This window comes from Somniosus microcephalus, chromosome 15 (genome assembly GCF_052327205.1).
Source record: "Somniosus microcephalus isolate GS21.2 chromosome 15, FLI_Smic_1.0, whole genome shotgun sequence".
In the NCBI taxonomy this organism is placed as follows: Eukaryota; Metazoa; Chordata; class Chondrichthyes; order Squaliformes; family Somniosidae; genus Somniosus; species Somniosus microcephalus.
This window is the reverse complement of record NC_141001.1, coordinates 40,222,304-40,245,757: the sequence shown is the minus strand read 5'-3', so window position 1 is coordinate 40,245,757 and position 23,454 is coordinate 40,222,304. Positions and strand designations below refer to the sequence as shown.

The 23,454-nt window shown below is 47.4% G+C and overlaps 1 protein-coding gene across 1 annotated transcript in view; it reads left to right on the top strand.

Moving 5' to 3' along the window:
• LOC147106640 (uncharacterized) overlaps positions 1–20,772 on the top strand; it is a 230,370-nt gene extending 209,598 nt beyond the window's left edge. Inside the window, exons 12-13 of the mRNA XM_086008498.1 lie at positions 3,185–3,298; positions 20,522–20,772. Coding sequence (XP_085864624.1) covers positions 3,185–3,298; positions 20,522–20,772 — 365 coding nt within the window. The remainder of the gene's footprint in view (positions 1–3,184; positions 3,299–20,521) is intronic.
• Positions 20,773–23,454: the final 2,682 nt, after the last annotated feature.

Sequence of the window (23,454 nt, the reverse complement as noted above, 5' to 3'; positions counted from 1 at the left end):
CCAAATGTAGGCGAATGGGTGGCCTGCCTTGTGACTCGTGTGAAACAGTCTTTACTGTTTACTGTATAAGCAACGCCTCACACCATGGCATCTATGATGTCCTCCATCTGTCACCAGCAGGTGTGTCCTATTCACAGACTATTGCACAGAATAGTAAACTCAGTGATGATATAAATCAGCACAAAGCTTTTTAATGACAACCTGACTGGATATTCTACAAATCTGGATGCAGATCTCTGGCAGAAAGTATCTCACTGCTGATGGTTTGTGTCCACTGTAGCTCAGCCATGCATAATTGCCATGGTGATAAGCCAAGCACTGTGTGTGCTTTATGTATTAATCTGCTTCATTTCACACAGTTTTCTTATTTTGCTGCCAAGCACAGTGAGAGGGAGAGGTGGCCAGAGCCTGGAATTTTATCAGAGAGCTCTTAGTGAGCTATTAAGTACTTGGCTCAGATTTTACAGATTCAGGCCTAAGGAGTGTTCTTTCAGAGGCAGACAAGGAATGATTTCAAGTGGCTGATGAGAGGTTAATAGACTACTTGAATTTTTGCAGATTATAAGCGAGGCCATTATTCTTTCCCTCTCCCCTCCTGAAGGTGCAGACTCATGCTGCGTTATGGTTCCACAGTTGCCCTTGAGCACCTAATCTAAGCGGCCATTCTTCATGTGTGAGCGTAGACAGTGAGTGCTGGGGGCATCACAGCCGAATCTGTTTGTTAACAGTGTGTTGAAAGAGAGACCTTGCAATGAAGTTGTATGAGAGCCAGCAGGAGGAGGAGGAGGAGGAGGAAGGTGGTGCTGAAGAGTTGCCTGTATTGATTTCTTTGTGGGTTCAATGACGAGACATTTATGAAAGAGAATGTCTTTTAATCTAAAGTTTGTTCAACTCTTTTTAACAGCATTACAGGAGACACCATGCTAGAAATCCATCTAAAACGAAACCGAAACTAAACTGCTTGTCTCTGTCACATGCCCTCTGCTGGTCAGGCACAAGCAATCTATCAGGCAAACATGCTGGTAAGGCATCATAATCAAACAGGCAAACACCATCACTATTTGCTGATATCATTACATTGCCAACAGGTACCAGGCACTGCGGGCTGGCAGCAAGGCGCGAGAGAGAAAGACATCGCTCCCTTCTTTCAGGAGAGACTTTACATGATTGCTTTCTCATTTGCACCTGTAAAACATGTGACTTTTGCTTTGTCTGGAGAGCTGCACGTTGGTTTTCTTTCCGTTTTTAAATATTCAAATTAGACGGCCGGCCTAGGTTTTCTGATGCTGAGGCCGACATTAATCCGCTTAAAACGAATGGGTTAACATTGCCGTTACAATCGGAAGACCTCAGTTTCCTTTTCAATTTATAACAGAACTGAAAAAAGACGTGCTTTATTGATCACGCCTATTGGTAATGTCTATGACAGTGTGTGTGTGTAGCCCCCTCCCCTCAGTGCATGTCTTACCCGCTCAATGGGCTGGATTTTCACTGAGGAGTCGGGTAGGAGTCGGGACTACAACTTTTGGGGTTGTAGACCCGCCTCCATCGAGTTCTAGCCAACCCACGCGATTTTGACTTGATTGACCTTGTTGAGCCCGCCCAGCGGGCTCAGCAGACCAATTAAGGGCCACCCGGCAACAGGTGACGTCACAGATTGAAATTTCATCTGTCAAGACCTTTTAACAGATGAAATATCAACGTTTCACAGCTGTTTGAAGCTGTCAAACACTGACAATCTGTATTCTAAGTTAATTCCTTCCTCTCAGGATGATTTAGAGATCTCCCCGGAACAGAAAGCTGAATGCTGCAATTTTTGACAGCTCGCAGTCATTCTGCTTTCTGTGCCGGTGAGATGAGGGACTCCTGAGACCTGAAGGAAGGAAGGCTGTAAAGGTAAGTAAAGGTTAGTAGAACTTCTTTAAACACTTTACACACACCGAACACACTTACCTTTGCACTCATGCACCCATCACCCACCTGAACACCGGACATCTCGACCCCACCAAGCCCTTCGTCCCGACGGTCCGCCTCCTCTAACTTGCCGTGGTTTGGAGCCGTCGGGAATCCCACACTTCAACATTAAAAATAGGGATTAGGCTAAAAACTGCCTGTTAACAGGCAGTTAATTGGCAGTAATCCCCTTCCCGCCATGGGGAGGCGGGTCCCAGTGTGGGTCCTTTGAAACTGGCATGGAGGCGGGATGGGGTCGGGACCCCCGATTTCAGGATTTTAACCCCCAACATGCCTCCAATTCCGCCTCCACGGCTCAATGAAAATCCTGCCCAATGTGTTTTCTTAGTGTGCTGACCTCTGGGATGTGCACGTCAATGCATAGTGGAGGCAGCCATGAGCTACGTGCTCCTCAAGTTGAGACCAGAAGTTGTTGCTCTTGAGATTCAGTCCTCTGACTGAGTCACAACTGCTCCTGATGGACATTCACTGGTGCCAAGACTGTCGGGTGCTCACATTTCTGGGGTGGCCCCTCTTTGAGAAGAGCCTCTTGAAGCCACTTATGCAAAGTCTGATGCTGGCATTGGGCTGACAACTTTGTTAGTTGGCGTCTGCTGCCGTGTCCCTGCTCAGATGCCTCTGGACATCCATTTACCTGCTGGAGGACTGAATAATCCACATCTCAGAGGTTCCACAATTCCTCACCAACGGATGTCTTTGACGGTTTTTCAACGGACGCGTCCCGTGAATTACTGAAGTGGCCATTGTCATCGTAGGGATCACATCTGAAGTATTAACTCATCTGTTCTCTCTGCAGATGCTGACTGACCTGCCGAGTGTTTCCAGCGTTTTTCTGTCTCAGTTTCAGATTTTCAGCATCTGCGGTGTTTTTGCGTTTTGTTGCCATTTTATTTCTGATTGGTGCTGGCCCCTCACCGACAGTACATTGTGCAGCACAACACCTTCCATTCACCCTTTCAAATGGCACAGGGATGGAGTCGAGGGATTTGAGTGCAAAGTTCATATGTTCACTAAACCTCTCTTAGATCGCAAGTAAACTGACCACTCCAGCATAACCAGCCAGAGTACTGGTGCAACGAGCTTCCGCCCGTGTATCCTCTACTCTTCTCCTTTCCCAGCGCCTGACAATTTCGTACTTGTCTGCGAGTTTGAGTTGCTGATGGATTGTGGATTGATTATTGCCTGACGCAGGCCATTTTTATTTTCTCAGATATCGATGAGTGCCTGTCCAGCCCGTGCTCTCATCATTGTCTTAACACTGAGGGAAGTTTCTACTGCACATGCCCAGAAGGATTTCACTTAACCGTGAACGACACCTGCACAGGTGAGTACAGAGGCAGTGATCAGAGAGCAAGCAGACAACATTCCACTAAATTCCAGGCGGAACATGTCAAGGAGTTCAGGCAGCATCGTAATTGGTGACAACAAAGTGCAGCGTTAATCTTCTGAACCCTGAGGTTGTTCTGCTACTTTAAGTGTGTTGAGGAATGTCTGTTACTCTTTATAATATGTGCATTAAAAAAAACACACCCACACCCAGTTTTTTTTTTCAACCACATTTCCTCTTGCTGGGATACAGTTCCATGGGTGTCAGCTAAAATGACTATTCTTCAGTTTGAGCCTTGTCTGTGAATATTGGCAGGCTGTTCAAATGTGGGGGCGAGGCACTGGTACTTCACAGCTGTGTTGCTACAGTATGGGTATTTTCATAACCCATTTGTCTCAAGTTCACAGGTAAAGGTAGTTTCTATAACCAGACTGAGTGTCCTTTCAACCAAAATTTGCTTCTTTAAACATGCCATGAAATGAACAGCATGTGTGCGATCAACAGTAGACCCCTAATTGCAGTATATAGTTCACGAAAGACCATGTGGGATTCCCAGCACATTCGAACTCTCCCATAAGTTGAGAATCACGGTCAGACCAATGCACACAGGTTAAAACTATTAGCAAGATTTATTTACATGTTTAATACACGGAAGCTAAATGATACAACAAGATAATGAATTATAGAGTCAAAGGGGGCTAAATTGGATAGGCACCGAAAACGGGCACAGGAATCGCACTGTGTGATTACCCTGCACCCGTTCACTGTGATGCAGGCAGCACTCCAACTTTCTGCTGCCTGCTCACTGCCATGATTTTAGCATGCAGCCTTGTGAACCATGCTGATGAGTGGCTGCACGCCTCAGCAGGCGGCCCAAAAACATGAGAGGCTAGCACGTGTTAAAGCTAGCCTGCACAACTTAAAGCCAACCTGCACCTCTTAAAGCGGAGGTGCATTGTGGCTGGAGCAGGTTGTGGAAGTACTTGTACAAGTTAATCTGATGTAGAAAAAGACTGAATAATGGCACAACATAGTTCTCCAAGGTTCTCGGACGCTACACTGGAGGCCTTGGTGGAGGAAGTGGAAAGGAGGAGAGAAATGCTGTATCCACAGGAGGCCAGGAGGTCCTACAGACAAACGCTCAGAAGGCAGTGGGACCAGATAGCCATGGTGCTCAGTGCCAGGAGTCAAGCCCAGAGGACCTGGATGCAGTGCCTCAAAAAGTTCAATGACCTCACATGAGTGGTCAAGGTCAGTGAATTCATTTACAAATGTCATATCCCACCAACTGCACTACTAGCCTCAGACACTGCTCAATGCACCACACCCCCATCATTCACCTACCAACAATCTCTATCAATTAGGACTCATACTGAACATACATAGCTGGGATACCTCATCCTAACACACTTAGCATTGCTGTAAGCCTCACACCCACATCTCACAGCTTGCACTGCCAGCTATTCAACCATGACAGCCGCATCACCCAAACAGATTGCTCCACACTCACTGTTGCACTTCCCTCTCTCTTGCAGAAGAAGGTGCACACAGGCAGATAACAGCTAACAGGCCGGTGACGGTGCGCCTGCATGTCCTTACCCCAATGGAGGAGACAGTGCTCGCAATCAATGGAGCGGCCATTGTTGAGGCCATGGCCAGTGGCGTGGTTGAAACCATAGAAGATGATGGTATCCTTATACTTAATCCTCCTTCTCACATCCCACTTGCCCCTTATCCCACAATCTCCTCTGATTTACAAGCTGCAGATTGTTTTAGCATGAACCTCCCCTCACCATAACCTTACCCTTGTGCCTTTTTCTTTTCAGGTACCCAAGAACTGCAGCTTGGCCAGGCAGTGGTGGAAGAGCAACAAGACACTGATGATGAAGAAACACCGCCACTCGATTTCACACTCGCAGCCACCAGCTCAGATACTGACATGGCATCTGCACGTGGTGAGACACCCAGGACAAGTGGCCTGCAGCCAGGGCAAGGATAGCACAGGTGCCAGCTCGCCGGAGGGCGAAATCGCACACGAGTTCTGCTGTAGAGGACTCAGATGAGCACTTCAATGGAGCGGGATACGGAAGAAGACTGATGGGTTTGTGCAATGAAATGCTTGGTGCATTGGGAAGCCTGCCAGAGAGCCTGCGTGCAATGTCAAGGAGTATGGAGGATTCCGGCACCAACTTGGCACAGGGCTTTCTGCAGAGTTTGGAGCCCATCCTTTCCAGCATGGAAGTGGTGGCCAACTCCATTAGCGCACTTTTGCACCCAACCATGATGCAGCATCTGATGGCCAATGTCTCAGCTTCCATTGCAGCACAAGCAGCAGCCACCCAACGTCTGGGTGCTGCAGTGAAAGCTCAGACTGCTGTCATCGTGACTGCAGATAACAGCGTTCGAAGGGGCTTGCAGGGTGTCACAGCAGTCCAGCAATCTGTCCTCCAACAGACTACTAGGATTGCTGAGGCGCTGCCCCGGGGGAGTGGCAGTGGCTCTGTGGAGCATGAACCTGCTGTTCTCTCTCAGGATGACAGTATTCATCCTCCCACCACTGCCACTCAGTCAGTGCCCTTGCTATTGACTGTCAGCCAGCCAGTCCAATCTGTTGCCACCCATGCCGAGATGGTGCAGTCCGCAGCCGGACCTTCTGGTCCCAGAGCTGCTTAAGGTTGTCCTCCAAGGCCATCTGCAGTGTTCCCCATGGAAAGTCAGCAGCCTTCCACCAGCCATGCTGCAGCCACTGGGGTAGCACTGTGTAGGAGCACTAGGACAGGCAGAGGCACATGGAAGACAGGCACTAAGGGAATGCACAAGATTGGTTAGTTTACGTTTGTATGCAATACGACATGCTTTGATTTATAAATTTGGTTTGGAATATTTATTTTGTGTTGGCTTTTATTTTTGCATTGTGGCCAAGCGGACACTTTGATGGTCAGTGACAGAGGGAAGATAAGGTGTGGGATTGTTGGTGAATGGGGAATTGGGGTTGTGTTTACTGGTATCGCAGTCGGATGAGTTCTTCACAGACAGCTCGGGCATAAAGGGCTGTCTAGGTTGCCTCCTCCCTTCCTCTTCTATTTCTTCATCCTCCTCCTCCTCCTCATGCTCCTCCTCCTGCTCCTCAGCTGCTCGCCATATAGCTGGTGGCAAAGGCTGTCCCTTCAGGATGGCGAGGTAGTGCAGCATGCAGTAGACCACCATGAATCTTGGCACCCACTCTGCAGGGCTCTATCACATTTTGTGTGGCAGCAAGGCTTTCATTGTATGCATGCTGCCCATGTGTGCATGGGTTGCGCACTGGGGTCATGAGCCATGTCGTCAGCGGATAGCCCTTGTCACCCAGTAGCCACCCTCTGGTTTGTTGTGGTGGCTCAAATGTAGATGGTACAGCGGACTGCAGCAGAATGAAGGCATCATGACTGCTGCCAGGATACCGGATGTTGACCTGCAGGATTTGCTGCCTATGGTCGCACACAAGCTGGACGTTGAGGGAGTGGAATGCCTTGCGGTTGCAGTACATCTCAGAGTTGACATGTGGGGCTCAATTTTGCCGGCGCTCGGGACGGGGTTGGAGGCGGGTCAGGTGGTAAATTTGAAGAAAATGCCAGAGGGTTCCGATCCTGCCGTCAACCTGCCTCCGTCCAACTTTTCCAAAGGCGGGCTCGCAGACTCCCAGTTGGTCCCGCCACCAAGCAGCGGGATCGGCCTTTAAGGCAGTTAACTGGTTGTTAACTGCCTGTGTAATCCTATTTTGCCTGGCTTTTTACATTTTACCACATTTTCAGCGTGTTCCACGTCGTTACCAAACCACACCAGCTAAGTGTGGCGGGTTGACAAGTGGTTGGCTTCCTGACAGCTGCAGCTCCAGCATAAAAACGGAGCTTTCAACAAGGATCAGTTGTAGGTGGCAGAACTTTGCTTTTTCAAGTCTTGGCAAACTTTTTGCAGGTCTACTGATTTTGGAAGTGGTGAAGCCGAGATCCATCTTCATTGTGGCCTCCTGGGAAAACCCTCTCCCCCACATTGACTGAGTGCTTCCTCAACTGAGATATCTACCAGCAGCATGGGAACCATTTATTTCCTTTCATCCTGGTCCTCAGATTCGGAGGAAGAGCAGCCGTGGCAGCAGCAGAACCAGGAACAGCAGCAACAACAGGAGCGCCAACCTGCTGCTCACCCATCTGAAGCTGCACAGGGTAGAAGGCATCAGTGCAGGGAAACATGTCACTGCAGGAGATACCCCCAACATATTGTTTACAGGCCAAGGAGCAGCTTGCTAAACATGAGTGTGCAGCAGTGCCAAAGGAGGCTGAGACTTTCGTGAGAGGTCGTCGGTGACATCTGTGCAATGCTGCACCTACACCTGGAGCCCAGAGGAGCGGGTGGACACCCCTTACCAGTGGCTGTCAAAGTCACCACCGCACTCAATTTTTTTGCTTCAGGGTCCTTCCAGGGATCATCAGCAGATATCAGCGGCATCTCCCAGTCTGCCACACATACTTGCATCATGCAGGTAACCAATGCTCTCTTTGCCAAGGCGCACAATTACATACACTTCTCCAAGGATCAAGCAAGTGTAACCGCGCGTGTGGTTGGCTTTGCAAATATGGCAGGCTTGCCAAGAGTGCAGGGCGTCGTAAACTGCACACATGTGGCCCTTAGGGCAACCCATCACAACCCAGCTTGTCAACCGCAAGGGCTTCCACTCCCTCAACGTGCAGCTGATGTGTAACCACAGGAAGGACATTTTGCATGTTTGCGCGAAGTACCCTGGCAGTTGCCATGACTCGTTCATCCTTCGGCAGTCTAGTGTGCCTCCGCTGTTCAATCCACCAAACCAACTTTCTGGGTGGCTACTTGGAGACAAGGGCTATCCCCTGAAGACGTGGCTGATGACACCGTTGAGGAGGCCATCGAATGAAGCTGAGGAGCGCTACACTGCCAGCCACATTTCGACCAGATCCATCATCGAGCAAACCATCGGCTTGCTGAAGATACGATTCAGATGCCTTAACAGATGAGGTGGAGCCCTACAGTATTCAGCAGTCAGGGTCTCCAGAATCGTCGTGGTCTGCTGTGCACTGCACAACATCGCACAGCATCGTGGCTTGCAGCTGCCTGAGGAACAAGTGGCTCAGCGCATAGCCTCCTCAGATGAGGAGGAGGAGGAGGATGACCTTGCGGAGGCGGATGAGCCAGTTGGAGCCACACAGCTTTGGTTTGCCGGGGAGGTTTTTTCCTCCCAGAGGAAGGAAAGAGAACCTCCGTTTGAACTCTGGCTCCCTCCACCAGAGCATGAAGGGAGTCATCATCGAAACGTGGTGAGGCCTTGGCCCTTAAGCTCAACATTTCAGCAGTAGCACACACTTTAAGCAGTTGTCACTCTGGAAGAACATAGGCACAAAACGAAGCAATGCTGCTTGGAGGCCTTAAATGCAGCTGGAGAAATTACGTCAGAAGAGGCAAGTTTCAGACCCAAAAGACTAATTGGGCCAGGGGTTCGCACACGCAGGGAATCAATTGCCCAATTAGTGCAAAATTGCAATTTTTTTCCCGCCCGACAGCGGAGGTGGGATTGGGACCCGCCCACCACCTGACCCACACCCAACCCACCACCAATGGCAAAATCAAGCCCGTGGTGTCCGTAAATTGACGTGTGCAGTCAATGGCACCCTGCACCATGGGGAAGCCTGCAATCCTTGCGAAGCCATTTGCTCACTCTGCCTGCTGCTCTCTGGCAAGAGAAAATTAAATGTAGTCAGCTCCCTTTGAATTGAGAGCCTCAGTGACCTCCCGTAGGCAACAGTGGATGGCAAACTGAGAGATGTTGCAAATATCTCCAGCCTGGAATGAGCCCGATGCATAAAAGTTCATGGCCACGGTCACCTTCACAGCCATTGGCAATGTGGTCCTCACCCTGCTCTGAAGTTGCATTTGTGACTGCAGCAGGTGTCAGATTTCAGTGAGGACGTCCTTACCGAAGCGCAGACCTCTCACACACTGTTTCTCGCTGAGGTTCAGGTAGGAGAATTGCTCCCTGAACACACTGGGTGGCTATGGCCTCCTGTTAAGAGCCCTTCTCCCCCACCTCCTCCTCCCTCTTCCAGCAACTTGTCCTGCTATGCCTGGCCTCTGTTCACGTTGTATTCCAAGGGGAATTCCTACTAGTGCACCCATGTCTAAGAGCAAATGGTTTGTGCAGAAGCCTTGAGGTCAGGAATTTTGCCTTCAGCACCTGCCACACCACTCCCTGTAGACTTTAGCAACATTAAGGAACCCTAGAAAGCACCGAACATTTGTACAATCGTAACAACAGGCAGTAGAAATCAACCAGCAACTAACCTGTAAGTAGTTGATGATCCCTTTAAATAGCGCCGGTGGGGGGTCCTTCCTGTTTCTGAATGCGTGTTCAGCTGTGCGAGCTTAAGAAAAGGCGTTAGCTGGAGCTTTGAGCTCCAAAATGGCAGTGCTGGCGTCAAATCAGCATTGCACGCTGATTGACGTCATGATCGGCCTACTCGGCATACTTCTGGCGGACGCTCACTGCGAGCGCACTAATGCCCTCACCAATATGACATCCGCCGTGTCTCGCACCAGAAGTGGCCAAAAACAGGCGCTACAGATATGAATTTTGCACCGAAAGTCTTTTACAGCACAGAAACAGGAGCAGTGTGGTACTTAAAAACATACATAAACATAAGAACATAAGAAATAGGAGCAGGACTAGGCCATTCGGCCCCTCGAGCCTGCTTCGCCATTCAATAAGATCATGGCTGAGCTGATCTTGGCCTCAACTCCACTTTCCTGCCCACTCCCCATAACCTTTGACTCCCCTGTAGTTCAAACATCTGTCTATCTCAGCCTTGAATATATTCAATGACTCGGCCTCCACATCTCTCTAGGGTAGAGAATTCCAAAGATTCACGACCCTCTGAGAGAAGAAATTCCTCCTCATCTCCACCTTCAATGGGCGACCCCTTATTCTGAAACTATGCTCCCTAGTTCTAGATTTCCCCATGAGGGGAAACATCCTCTCAGCATCTACCCTGTCAAGCCCCCTCAGAATCTTATATGTTTTAATAAGATCACCACTCATTCTTCTAAACTCCAATAAGTATAGGCCCAACCTGCTCAACCTTTCCTCATACGACAACCCCTTCATCCCAGGAATCAACCTACATAGGATTACATAGGATTACATAGGATATATGGCACAGAAACAGGCCATTCGACCCAACCAGTCGATGCCGGCGTTTATGCTCTTCCCATCTTTCCTCCTCTAAATCTATCAGCATAACCCTCTATTCCCTTTTGTAAAGTCGGTGGGTTGTGCAGTTAATAAATACACAGACTTCAGAAGTAACAAACAAACAGGTCTTTACTATTCGAAGGCCCAGGCGAATCTGCCCCAGCAATCCTGCTACAACACTTATATACTGGTGTGGTCACTATCGGTATTACAGTATACAGAAGCCAAACAAATAGTGCCACACCTAAAGTAGTTCCCTTAAAGGTGAACGGTTACATTCAATAGTTCCCTTAAAGATAGACGGGTACATACACTACAATCCTCCCTTTTTAGCTTATTACTTACAGAGTCCCCGTTAAACATACATATCTTCAACTTCCTATAAAACAAATTACAGATATAATCCCGGTGGAGTCAATGTCATATAAAACAATTTACAAATATAATCTCGGTGGAAACAGTTCACAGGTTCAGTCTCTGCGGAAACAGTTCATAGATTCAGTCTCTGATCTTGACTCGTTCCGAACAACATTTCTTTGGTGTAGCCGGTTCACCTGGCTAGCGTGACTCCTCCATAGCCTTTTTCTTGATGTAACAGCTTGAACTTTCGTCCTGTTGAACCAGCAGTGCGGACTTTTACAACCAACTGGCTGTCTTGACATTTTCCAGTTTTTCAACTAATTTAGCTCCTTTCGTAATGTCCCGCCTGGAATGGTAGAAGTGCTAATATTTTAGACAGTTATTATCTTCTGCTTCTTCTTTTTCTTTTCTGCCTTTTTGAAACTCTCGGAGCTCCTTTCTCGGCTGCCAGCTGTAGCGCCACCAACTCTCTATGTTCCTTAGACCTTAAGTGCTTCATCCGGATTTCAGCACTTTGAGAGTTTTCATCACAAGCTGGGCAGACCACATCCTCGTAATATTCAGTGTCACTCAACAAGTCATGGCAATATTCAGGTTCGTCCTGAGTTAGGCCAGCGAGAGAGACTTCTTCTTCCTCCTCACCCGTCTGGACGTTAGCTGATGGTGGTTCCTCCCCTAAACATCTTTCTTGAAAAGCCTTCTTCATGCATTCATATTCATCCCGCTCTTCCTGGGTTACCTGCCATTCCTTCACGACGGACCTCATTTGTGAGTTCAATACCTTCCTTTCCATCAGTAATTGCGTTATCAGGCTATTTAACCCTTCTACTGAAGTAACGGTTTCCACATTCTTCTGTTCACCTTGACGTGAGTCAACGTACTTTTGGCATCCTTGTAAAATTTGTGTTGCCACCTCAGCTATCTCCGTGAATTCTGAGAGCTCCGAACTCGTTCCCCCTGAAGATTGAAGCTCGTGTTCAGATTGTTCCCCTTGCAGAGTCTTGTCCTTCAGCATATGAAGGAGTTGGCCGACCGTTAACTCTTCCCTGGGAACACGGTGGATCAGAGTCTTCTCCATTTCATCCACCTCTTTCTCCAATACTTCCACCTTACGTTCCTCTTGAACTTTGGCTTTCAGCGCTCGGAAAAGTTGCGCCCTGATGCTCTCTAGTTCATGTTCAGGGACCATTCTTACAGTGTCCTGTTCTTCCACTGAAAGGATTCCCAGTTGAATCTGTTCTTCAAGTTGTTGAACCTTGGTCATTGCCGCCTCATATTTGTCTTGGGTGTCCTTCAATGTTTTTATAAGTTCTTGGACATCCTGTCTTTCATGCTCTGCCATGATTTTCACCTCTAATTGCTCATCTATGGATGGAGCTTCTATCGATGAGTCTGTCTTGGCCTTGAGCTCATCAAGAATTTCCTGCAGCCTTTGGACTTCTTGCTCATGTTCAACCTTTAGTTGTTCATATGCTTCTACTGAAACTAGCTTTTCGGAGGCTGCCGAGTTAACCCCCTCCAGAATTGTAGCCTGGGCCTGTTCATACTGTTCTTTCAACTTCTCACACTCTGCTTGTAAGGAGTCGTAGAGAAGAACTGGAATAAAATCCTGGCTCCCTGAAGATTCCTCTTCCTTTGGTTCATTCTGTAAATATTCTAGTTTCTGAACAGCATCAGGGGAATGTGATTGGTATTTGACCACGATGGCTCTATGGTCGCTCTCTGCTTGAGCTAGCTGTCTCTGTAATCTTTCCAGGTTCTCCCATTCGGTGTCCCAGAACTTTTCCATATTTTTCATCTCCTGTACGAGACGGTCACTCAACTGTTCTAATTGTTGTCGTACTTTGACATAAGTTTGCGTCCGAGCTCGGTGTTCTTCCGTCATGGATGAATCCTTTGCTTGAACAGGCTCAGAATTCTCTGTCAACCTGGAGTTCTGCTCTGCAGCTTTATTCTTCTTGGTACCATAAGTCCTTCTGCATGTCTTCATTTTCTTTCCCATCGTCGGCAAGTCCCTTTTAGCCTTGTCTTCCATATTCGACTTGGTCTTATCATCATCCATTTCAGAATCTGAGCTAATAGCTTGCACCGAGTCCTCCCTCATTATGGCTTTTAGGTAATGCCATTCCATGTCTATTTTCTTAATCCACTCCCGTCCTAGAAGTGGTGGTCCTCCCTCAGGTAATACGTACAAGTTCATTCTTGGGTGTTCTTTACCCCTATCTCTCACCTTGACTCTTATTTTCCCCACGGGGTATACGTTATGCCCCGTGTATGTCTGTAATACGAACTTGGTATTTCTTAAAGGTATGTGAGAGAATAGCCGGTGGTAGTCCCTTCGGTTGATGACTGATAGAGCTGATCCAGTGTCCAGCTCCATTCTTACTTGGACTCCAGCTATTTTTAGTATGACCCAGATGGCCTGTAGATCCGTTTCTTTACCCACATTGTGGATTCTCAGACTACCCAGCTCCTGGTTGTTTGGGTCTGAGTCTGAATTCTGTTCTTCTGAACTCTTCTCAGCCACCTTGTGTACCTTGTTGTACTTTTCTGGTGGTGGCTTCCTTTGATTATTGGTCTTTTTCCCGGACCGGCATACCTTCGCGATGTGACCCAGTTTGCCACATTTCCTACACTCTTGGTTCTTAAACCAGCATTGATTCTGGTCATGCGTTGCCTTCCCACAACGGTAGCATTTTGTTGTGCTTGAAGTAATTTGGTCCACCCCGAGTGCCGCCGCCTTTAGTTGCATTTCCGCCATTCCTTTCGCTGCGGCTTCGTGCGATGAAGCTATAAGGACAGCCCTGTCCAGTGTGAGGTCGTTCTCTTCCAGTAGTCGCTTCTGCGTCCCTTCTTTGGACAATCCGCATACGAACTTGTCCCGCAGCGCTTCTGTCAGATTCCCTCCGAACTGGCAGTATTTCGCTAGCCTACGCAGTTCGACCAAGTATTCCGCATTGCTTTCGTCTTTCTTCTGCGTTCTTGCGTAGAATTTCAATCGTTCAGCCAGCATCAGCGGTGTGGGGTTCAAGTGGTCCTTCAGCACAGCCACAATCTCTTCGAAGGTCTGATCCGCTGGTTTATTTGGTGCTATTAGATGCTTCAAGAGCCCGTATGTTTTTGCCCCCATCGAGTTTAGCAATGTTATCGCCTTGTCGTCTTCCTCTATTTTGTTGGCTTCGCAATAGATCTCTATGCGTTCCACGTACGTGGCCCAGTCTTCTATTTCAGAATTAAAGTCGTTAATATTCCCTCGCTTAGGCATCTTTCTTCCCTTGGGAGCAGCACCAGTATTTCTTTAAGTATTCTTATTTATTTCTTTGTTTCTAAGATGGCGGTTTTCCCGCGAAATCGGCGGTTTCCCGCTCTTCCTTTCTCTCCCCGCCCACTTCAATGGCGGTATGTCAATCAAGATGGCGGTTTTCCCGCGAAAATGGCGGTTTCCCGCTCTTCCTTTCTCGCCCCGCCCACTTCAATGGCGGTTTCCCGCTTCTGGCGTCTTCTCCGCCTAATGACGGCTTCCCGCGTTTCTTCCCGGTGGAAGGGGTACGCTTCCCCCACAGCGGACAGGTTCAGCCGCTGGCTGGCTACTGCACAGCTCCCCTTACTCGGCTATGTCTTTTCCTCCCGCCCGCACGGCTCTACTGGCGCTGGGTACACCCCGTTAATGGAGGACATTTCAGCCGCTGGACTGTCTCTCGCGCAGTCTCTCTCTCCGTACCCGGCTCTGTCGCTCTCTCACCCGTACGTTCGGTGCTACCGGCCCTGGGTACCCCGTTGGTGGAGAACAGCTCAGCCGCTGGACTGGCTCCTCGCAGTCTCTCTCTCCGCACCCGGCTCTCACCCGCACGGTTCCCGTTTGCCTCCCCAGCCCTCTCGCAGACCGGTGTTTCCCTTCCCGGCTGCGGCTGGGTTTCTCTTCCCGCGCCTACTCGCAGGCTCAGCGCTTCGTGGCTGCGGTCGCTGTCCGGATTTTTCCCGCCGATCGCGGTCCGGCTGTCACCCGACGCCGTTGGACCCGACTTTTGGCCGGCACAGCTCCCCCTTGACCGAGGTCGAGTGCTCTGCCCTTATCCTCCGGATACTTCTACACCTTCCCCTACTCACAGTCTCTTCGGCCGCCTTGTTTCTTGCTGGTCGGCTCACTCCGCACCGTGGCAGAAGGGTAGTCAGTGCCTGTTGCTGATACAGCTTTTGTTGTTAGTCTTCCTGCTTTCTGTTGTTGCAGCCTCGTGTTTTCTTTTGGTAGCACGACGAGGGCGGTTGTCTCTCTTCGACGCTCTTCGTTGCTTTTGGTAATCTTGCCGCAGGGTACGATCGGACTCGTCGCCACTGTAAAGTCTGTGGGTTGTGCAGTTAATAAATACACAGACTTCAGAAGTAACAAACAAACAGGTCTTTACTATTCGAAGGTCCGGGCGAATCTGCCCCAGCAATCCTGCTACAACACTTATATACTGGTGTGGTCACTATCGGTATTACAGTATACAGAAGCCAAACAAATAGTGCCACACCTAAAGTAGTTCCCTTAAAGGTGAACGGTTACATTCAATAGTTCCCTTAAAGATAGACGGGTACATACACTACACCTTTTCCCTCATATGCTTGTCTAGCCTCCCCTTAAATTCATCTATACCATTCGCTTCAACCACTCCCTGTGGTAGCGAGTTCCACATTCTCACCACTCTTTGGTAAAGAAGTTTCTTCTGAATTCCCTATTTGATTTCTTGGTGACTATCTTATATTGATGGCCTCTAGTTATGCTCTTCCTCACAAGTGGAAACATTCTCTCTATATCCACTCTATCAACATTTTTCATAATTTTCAAGACCTCTTATAGGTCACCCCTCAACTTTCTTTTTTCAAGAGAAAAGAGACCCAGCCTGATCATCCTGTATACCCTTGAATTTCTGGGTATACAACCTTGTAAATCTTCTCTGCACCCTCTCCAGTGCCTCTATATCCTTTTTATAATATGGCGACCAGAACAGTACACAGTTCTCTAAGTGTGGTCTAACCAAGGTTCGATACAGGTTTAGCATAACTTCCCTACTTTTCAATTCTATCCCTCTAGAAATAAACCTGAGTGCTTGGTTTGCTCTTTTATGACCTTGCTAACCTGTGTCACAACTTTTAGTGATTTGTGTATTTGTACTCCGAGATCCCTTTGTTCCTCTACCCCACCTAGACTTGCACCCTCTAAGTAATAAGTGACCTCCCTATTCTTCCTACCGAAATGTAATACCTCACATTTATCTGTGTTGAACTTCATTTGCCAATTATATGCCCATTCTGCAAGTTTATTAATGTCCTCCTGTAACTTGTTGCAGTCTTCCTCAGTATTGACATATCCCCCCCCCCCCAATTTGGTGTCATCCGCAAATTTAGAAATTGTGTTTTTGATTCCTACGTCTAAATTGTTAATGTAAATTGTGAACAGCAGTGGTTCTAGCTCTGATCCTTGTGGAACACCACTACCCACTTCTGCCACTGTGAATAGCTACCCTTTACTCCTACTCCCTGCTTTCTGTCCTGAAGCCAGCCAGCAATCCATTCAGTTACTTGTCCCTTGACTCCGCCTACTCCTTGTTCATCAGTCTATTATGAGGTACGTTATTGAAGGCCTTTTGAAAATCCAGATAAATTACATCAACTGCATTACCACTGTCTACTCTCACTGTTACCTCTTCAAAAAGTTCAATAAGGTAGGTCAAGCAAGACTATCCCTTTTTCTATTTTCTCCTTTAGTAGGGATTCCGTTATTTTTCCTACCACCGATTTTAAGCTGACTGGTCTATAATTCCCTGGAAATGTTCTATCCCCCTTCTTAAATATTGGTATTATGTTAGCTATCCACCAGTCCTCTGGCGCTATACCTTTTTCTAGCGAATTATTAAATATGCGTAGTAATGCTTCTGCTATTTCTTCCCTAGATTATTTTAAAATGCGTGGATGCAATCCATCCAGACCATGGGTTTTATCCTCTTTGAGTTTGATTAATTTATTTAATATATCCCCTTTTTTATTTTAAATGCACTTATCTCATTACTAATCTTCATCATCCAATGTCATGTCCACCTGTTCTATCTCCCTGGTAAATACTGAAGCAAAATAATGATTAATATTTCTGCCATCTCTCTATCATTACCTGTGGTATTATCCTGACTATCCCTTAATGGCCCTATTCCCATCCCAACCTTCCTTTTTTTATTGATGTGCCTATAAAATATTTTACTATTTTGTTTTATAGTCCTTGAAAATTTAATTTCATAGTTCCTCTTTGCCTCCCTAATTGTTTTTTTGACTTCTCTCTTAATCTTCCCGTATTCTCTCTTATCTTGCACTCCTTTTCTGTCTGTGTACTTAATGTATGCCTCTTTCCTTACCCTCAATTGTTCCCTTATGGCTTTATTCATCCATGGAGTCTCATTGTTGTTTAGTTTGTTCTTTCCTTTAGCGGAATATATTTTTCCTGCACTCTGTTGAGCACCATTTTAAATGTTTCCCATTGCTGTTCTACATCGTTGTTTGCCAATATTGTTGCTCATTTTTTCCCTCAAAGTTCTATTCTCAGCCCCTCAAAATCAGCTTTTTCTCAATCTATTAACCTGGTTTTCGTCATACTTATGTCCTTCTCAATTATCATCTTAAAGCATATTATATTATGGTCACTATTGCCTAGATGTTCCCCTACTTTTACTTCTCTTATCTGCTCTGGTTTATTCCCCATAGTACTAGATCCAATAGCAAATCCTCCCTTGTTGGGCTTTTTACATATTGGTTTAGAAAGAAGTCCTGTACAAATTGTAGTAATTCCATTCCCGTATCCCCTTCACCTACCTCTTCTGTCCAATTAATATCAGGGTAGTTAAAATCCCCCATGATTACTATTCTATGTTTTTTACTCATTTCCCTAATTTGTCTGCATATTTCTTCCTCCACCTCCCCTCCACTATTAGGTGGTCTGTAGACTATGCCTATCAGTGTGATTGATCCTTTATTGTCTTTTATCTCTATCCATATGGATTCTATTTTGTCTTGTTGATATCTGCGTCACTTTTTTCTACTGCCATTAATGTTATCCCTAATAAGTACAGCTACTCCACTTCCCCCTTTTCCCTCCCTATCTTTCCTAAATATGTTATACCATGCAATGTTTAATTCCCAGCCCTGATTTTTCTGTAGCCATGTCTCAGTAATCCCTACTATGTCTGGTTCCTTGCAACGTATGATTGCCTCCAGCTCCCCTGTTTTATTAAGGACACTGTGTGCATTGCTGTACAGACAGTTTAACACATTTTTAATAGGATTTCCTCTCACTTTATGTTTAACCATCTTTTTAGACTTCTGTTCTATAACTCTATTCCCTTGCCATGAATGTCCTCCCTTACTTTATTCTTTCCTGTGCTTTCTTTTCTTGTTTTGCTTATATTTAGGCTGGTTACGTTTCTTGTAGATCCCTCCCCCCATCTTACTAGTTTAAGCCACTGGTGACCCTGGTGAACCTTCTCTGAACTGCCTCCAATGCAAGTATATCCCTCCTTAAATAAGGAGACCAAAACTGTACACAGTACTTCAGGTGTGGTCTCACCAATGTCCTGTACAGTTGTAGCAGGACTTCCCTACTTTTATACTCCAGCCCCCTTGCAATAAAGGCCAACATTCCATTTGCCTTCCTAATTACTTGCTGTACCTGCATGCTAACTTTTTGTGTTTCATGTACGAGGACACCCAGATCCCTCTGTGCCGCAGCATTCTGTGGTTTCTCTCCATTTAAATAATAATAGCAAGGGGTGATTTTCATTTCCCTAAAATCTAGGGGGTAGTAGGTCCAAATTCACATGGGAAATGGAAGCATCAACTTACTGCCAGTTGTCCACCAGTTCTGATTTTCAGGCACACTTCGATTTAGGTAGCCAGAGCTCTCGCCGGAAACAGTGCAAATCGTGATCAGGACCCATTGTGCCATTTTCACTTCTGCACACACTGCTATCGCGAGTTCCTGATCCCGCCCACAAACCAGAGGTGGTACAAGTCCAGAGGCGGCCAATTCCAGCGATATTTAAAGGCTTTTTTGGCTGGTCTCAGGTCAAATGCTATAAAGTTTCGGAGGATGTTTTGCTTGTATTACATAGCGGTTTTTGGCTACTTCAGATGATTTCAAAGTACTTATAGTGGCTGTAGAGTTTTCTAACTTTTAAGGAGCTTTCGTCAACACACTTCTTTTTCACGAGGGTCCGAGAAGCAGCAGATGGATAAAGGAACAAACAAAATTGCAGTTGCAGGGAGAGCAAAGAGAAGAAGGCGATCTCCCAACAGAGTTTCCAGGCCCAGGACAACGTCCCTTCAGTTCTTAGCTGTCATACAGTTAAGTTGCCTCCTGCAACTAGACTTGCAACCACCTGGCACAGCGCACACCTCATTGCCTGTTGCAGTCAAGGTCACTGCAGGCCTCAACTTTTTTGCCTTCAATTTAATTTGTCAGTTCAGGTTAGTGAATGGAGCTTTGAAAAAAAAAACATTCGATGTGAATACTCAATTTTGCTTTCAGGCTGCCACAGGAGGTATCAATAACACCAGTCAGTCTTACATTATGCAGGTGACTGTTTGCTCGAGAAAACACTTTCATTGCTTTCCCCATGGACATCCACAAGCAGCAGGACAGGGCTTCTCTCAAGTCAAGGGCACCATTGACTCCACTCCCGTTGCCCTGCGGGGTCCTTCATACGACCTCACTGCCATCATGAACTGCAAGGACTTCCAGTCCATTCATGTGCAACTGGTGTGTGATCGCCAGCAGTGTATCATAAAGGTCTGTTCCTGCTTTCTTGGGAGCTGCCATTACCCTTTTATATTGTGCCAATCCTCCACACCTGCCCCTCCCTCCCCATCACATCCCCTGCACAAATTAGAGGTTGGACGTGGCACACAATACACCAGTACTAAGAGGAAGTACTATGAGGAAAGACACTAACCTCACTGACATATGACTCAAAGTAGGTGAATAAACTGGTTGGACCATTTTTCAATCTTGTTTAGAAAGTTCCTGTGGAATAACAAGCAGCAGTTAGCTGAGAGAAGGGCAGATGACAGTCTTGCATAAACTGCTTGGAGTCACTTTCTTGGTGCCATGTGGACAGCAGGGTTGCTTAAAAGGGCAATGCAGGTACTGAGCTCAGTGTCTCTTAGCTGCAGGCATCCTTGCAGCAGAGGGCACAGCTGCACATGTAGCTATCTGCCCACCTGTGTATCCAGTTCCATGTGGCCACTGCCATATTCTGCACCTCTGCCTATAAATGTCGGCAAGAGAAACGTTTTCTTCTCAGCTCTTTTCCCTTTGGTTATGTATCTTCCTCAGGAGGAGGTTGTACAAATCGGGGAGAGTCCATGCTCCAGCAGGTTGTTCAGGGTTTGCGGAGGGATTTGACTCCATGAGCCTATGATTTTATTGTTTCTTACGTTTTCCGCCCAGGTACTTCAACCATCTGCCAGTCCTTGTTCCAGCACAAAACTTTCCAGAGATGTAGCAATCACGATGCAGTTTAAATGAAAGTATTATGCTCTGTGGATAGATTGTCACTGGGTTTTAATGTGTTATTCCCCAGAATACTCGCTCGCCTCGGCTCCAGTAATGGAATCTCTCAAGCAGCCTTTGCCAGCTGCGATCTTTGCCACCCCCTGGATGCCACCAACATCCTGCTGGTACAATGAGATCTTGCAACAGGACGGTGCCACCTGGACAGTGTCTGAGTGCGTCGACTGCACTTGCCGGGTGAGGAGCTCCAAACCTTTATCATTGTGTTCAATTCCTGAAGGGTGGCTCTGCTGGGGACCACCCATTGTGTTCGATTCCTGAAGGGTGGCTCTGTTGGGGACCACCCATTGTGTTCGATTCCTGAAGGGTGGCTCTGTTGGGGACCACCCATTGTGTTCAATTCCTGAAGGGTAGCTCGGTTGGGGACCACCCATTGTGTTCAATTCCTGAAGGGTAGCTCGGTTGGGGACCACCCATTGTGTTCGATTCCTGAAGGGTAGCTCAGCTGGGGACCACCCATTGTGTTCAATTCCTGAAGGGTAGCTCGGTTGGGGACCACCCATTGTGTTCAATTCCTGAAGGGTAGCTCATCTGGGGACCACCCATTGTGTTCGATTCCTGAAGGGTAGCTCAGCTGGGGACCACCCATTGTGTTCAATTCCTGAAGGGTAGCTCGGTTGGGGACCACCCATTGTGTTCGATTCCTGAAGGGTAGCTCGGTTGGGGACCACCCATTGTGTTCGATTCCTGAAGGGTAGCTCGGTTGGGGACCACCCATTGTGTTCAATTCCTGAAGGGTAGCTCATCTGGGGACCACCCATTGTGTTCAATTCCTGAAGGATAGCTCGGTTGGGGACCACCCATTGTGTTCGATTCCTGAAGGGTAGCTCATCTGGGGACCACCCATTGTGTTCAATTCCTGAAGGGTAGCTCGGTTGGGGACCACCCATTGTGTTCGATTCCTGAAGGGTAGCTCATCTGGGGACCACCCATTGTGTTCAATTCCTGAAGGGTAGTTCGGTTGGGGACCACCCATTGTGTTCAATTCCTGAAGGGTAGCTCATCTGGGGACCACCCATTGTGTTCGATTCCTGAAGGGTAGCTCATCTGGGGACCACCCATTGTGTTCAATTCCTGAAGGATGGCTCAGCTGGGGACCACCCATTGTGTTCAATTCCTGAAGGGTCGCTCGGTTGGGGACCACCCATTGTGTTCGATTCCTGAAGGGTAGCTCGGTTGGGGACCACCCATTGTGTTCGATTCCTGAAGGGTAGCTCGGTTGGGGACCACCCATTGTGTTCGATTCCTGAAGGGTAGCTCGGTTGGGGACCACCCCTTGTGTTCGATTCCTGAAGGATGGCTTAGCTGGGGACCACCCATTGTGTTCAATTCCTGAAGGATGGCTCAGCTGGGGACCACCCATTGTGTTCGATTCCTGAAGGGTAGCTCATCTGGGGACCACCCATTGTGTTCAATTCCTGAAGGGTGGCTCGGCTGGGGACCACCCATTGTGTTCAATTCCTGAAGGGTAGTTCGGTTGGGGACCACCCATTGTGTTCGATTCCTGAAGGGTAGCTCATCTGGGGACCACCCATTGTGTTCAATTCCTGAAGGGTGGCTCGGCTGGGGACCACCCATTGTGTTCAATTCCTGAAGGGTGGCTCGGCTGGGGACCACACATTGTGCTCAATTCCTGAAGGGTGGCTCGGCTGGGGACCATCCTGTCTTGAGACCTCCATTTACCTATTAATAATTATTTGGGTTACTTAAATATATTGCACAAAGACCTTTTTCCTTTAATTTAAAGAAATTCTTCATTGATTAGCTTAGAAAAACAAAGAAACAGGACTGAAGGAGCAGTGAAGAAACATGTCTGAGTAAATTCTACATGCCTGTCATAAATTATATTTTCACTCCTTCACCCTTTGTATCCTGCCTGCTGATCACTGCCACCATTATCCATGTGGTGTGATGTTTGGAGCACTCCTATAGTATAACATGGATGATGTGTCTTAACCCTCCTGTGGTGCTCCTCATGGTGAACGACTGGAGTGCTCTACCCGATAATTAGTATATTATATAATACTAATAGAGTTCATGGGTGATCAGGGACATGAACCAGGAAGCAGAGTAGTCGAGCAGGAAAAGGAGCATGGAGAGGGGAGTAGATCTGTTCCAACAGGAAATGCTAGAGAGCGGAGCATTTGGGTGAATAGGAATTGAAGCAAAGATGGAGTGGGAAATCTTCCAGTTATCAGGGAACTGGGAGTGGCAACGTCTAGGAAGTAGACTGGGAAGCAGAAGAAGTACTCTCACTCCTACATCATAATTTGGGAATCTGGCCAAGAAGGGGGGGAAACCCGATGGAAATCGGTTGTGACCCAAACTCCTCCCCCACCCAGATTGAGCTAATTACACGGTGTTCTTGGTGTGGAATTTTCAGCCTATTGATGAGAAGAGAAGCACTCTCAACTACCATTGCCTTACATTGTGTGATGTTCAATTATTAATCGCTGCGTTTGGACCCAGTGCGGATGTAGTCAAGTGCGGACAATGGCCAGAATGCCAGGGATTGGCCCTTCAATCACCAACGCCTCATTGTAACTATCTGCAGTTTCTGGTGTTTAATAAGCACCCAGATAACTGAGAAAACATGTAGTGTGTGGACACCCTGGGATCACAGCTCTTTTTAAACAGGCTGCATGATGAATGAAATCCAGGCCTAAGTCTTGCCTCTTCAACCAGTGACAGTCTTCCTGCCGCATTTGAACTCTGTAATTAAAGCCATGGATCATTGGTAGCACTCTTGCCTCTGAGTCAGCAGGTTGTCGGGTCAAGCCCCACTTCAGAGACTTGAGCAGAATTACCAAAATGATACCTGGACTCCAAGGGTTAAATTACGAAGAGAGATTACACAAACTAGGCTTGTATTCCCTGGAATTTAGAAGGTTAAGGGGTGATTTGATCAAAGTTTTCAAGATATTAAGGGGAACTGATAGGGTG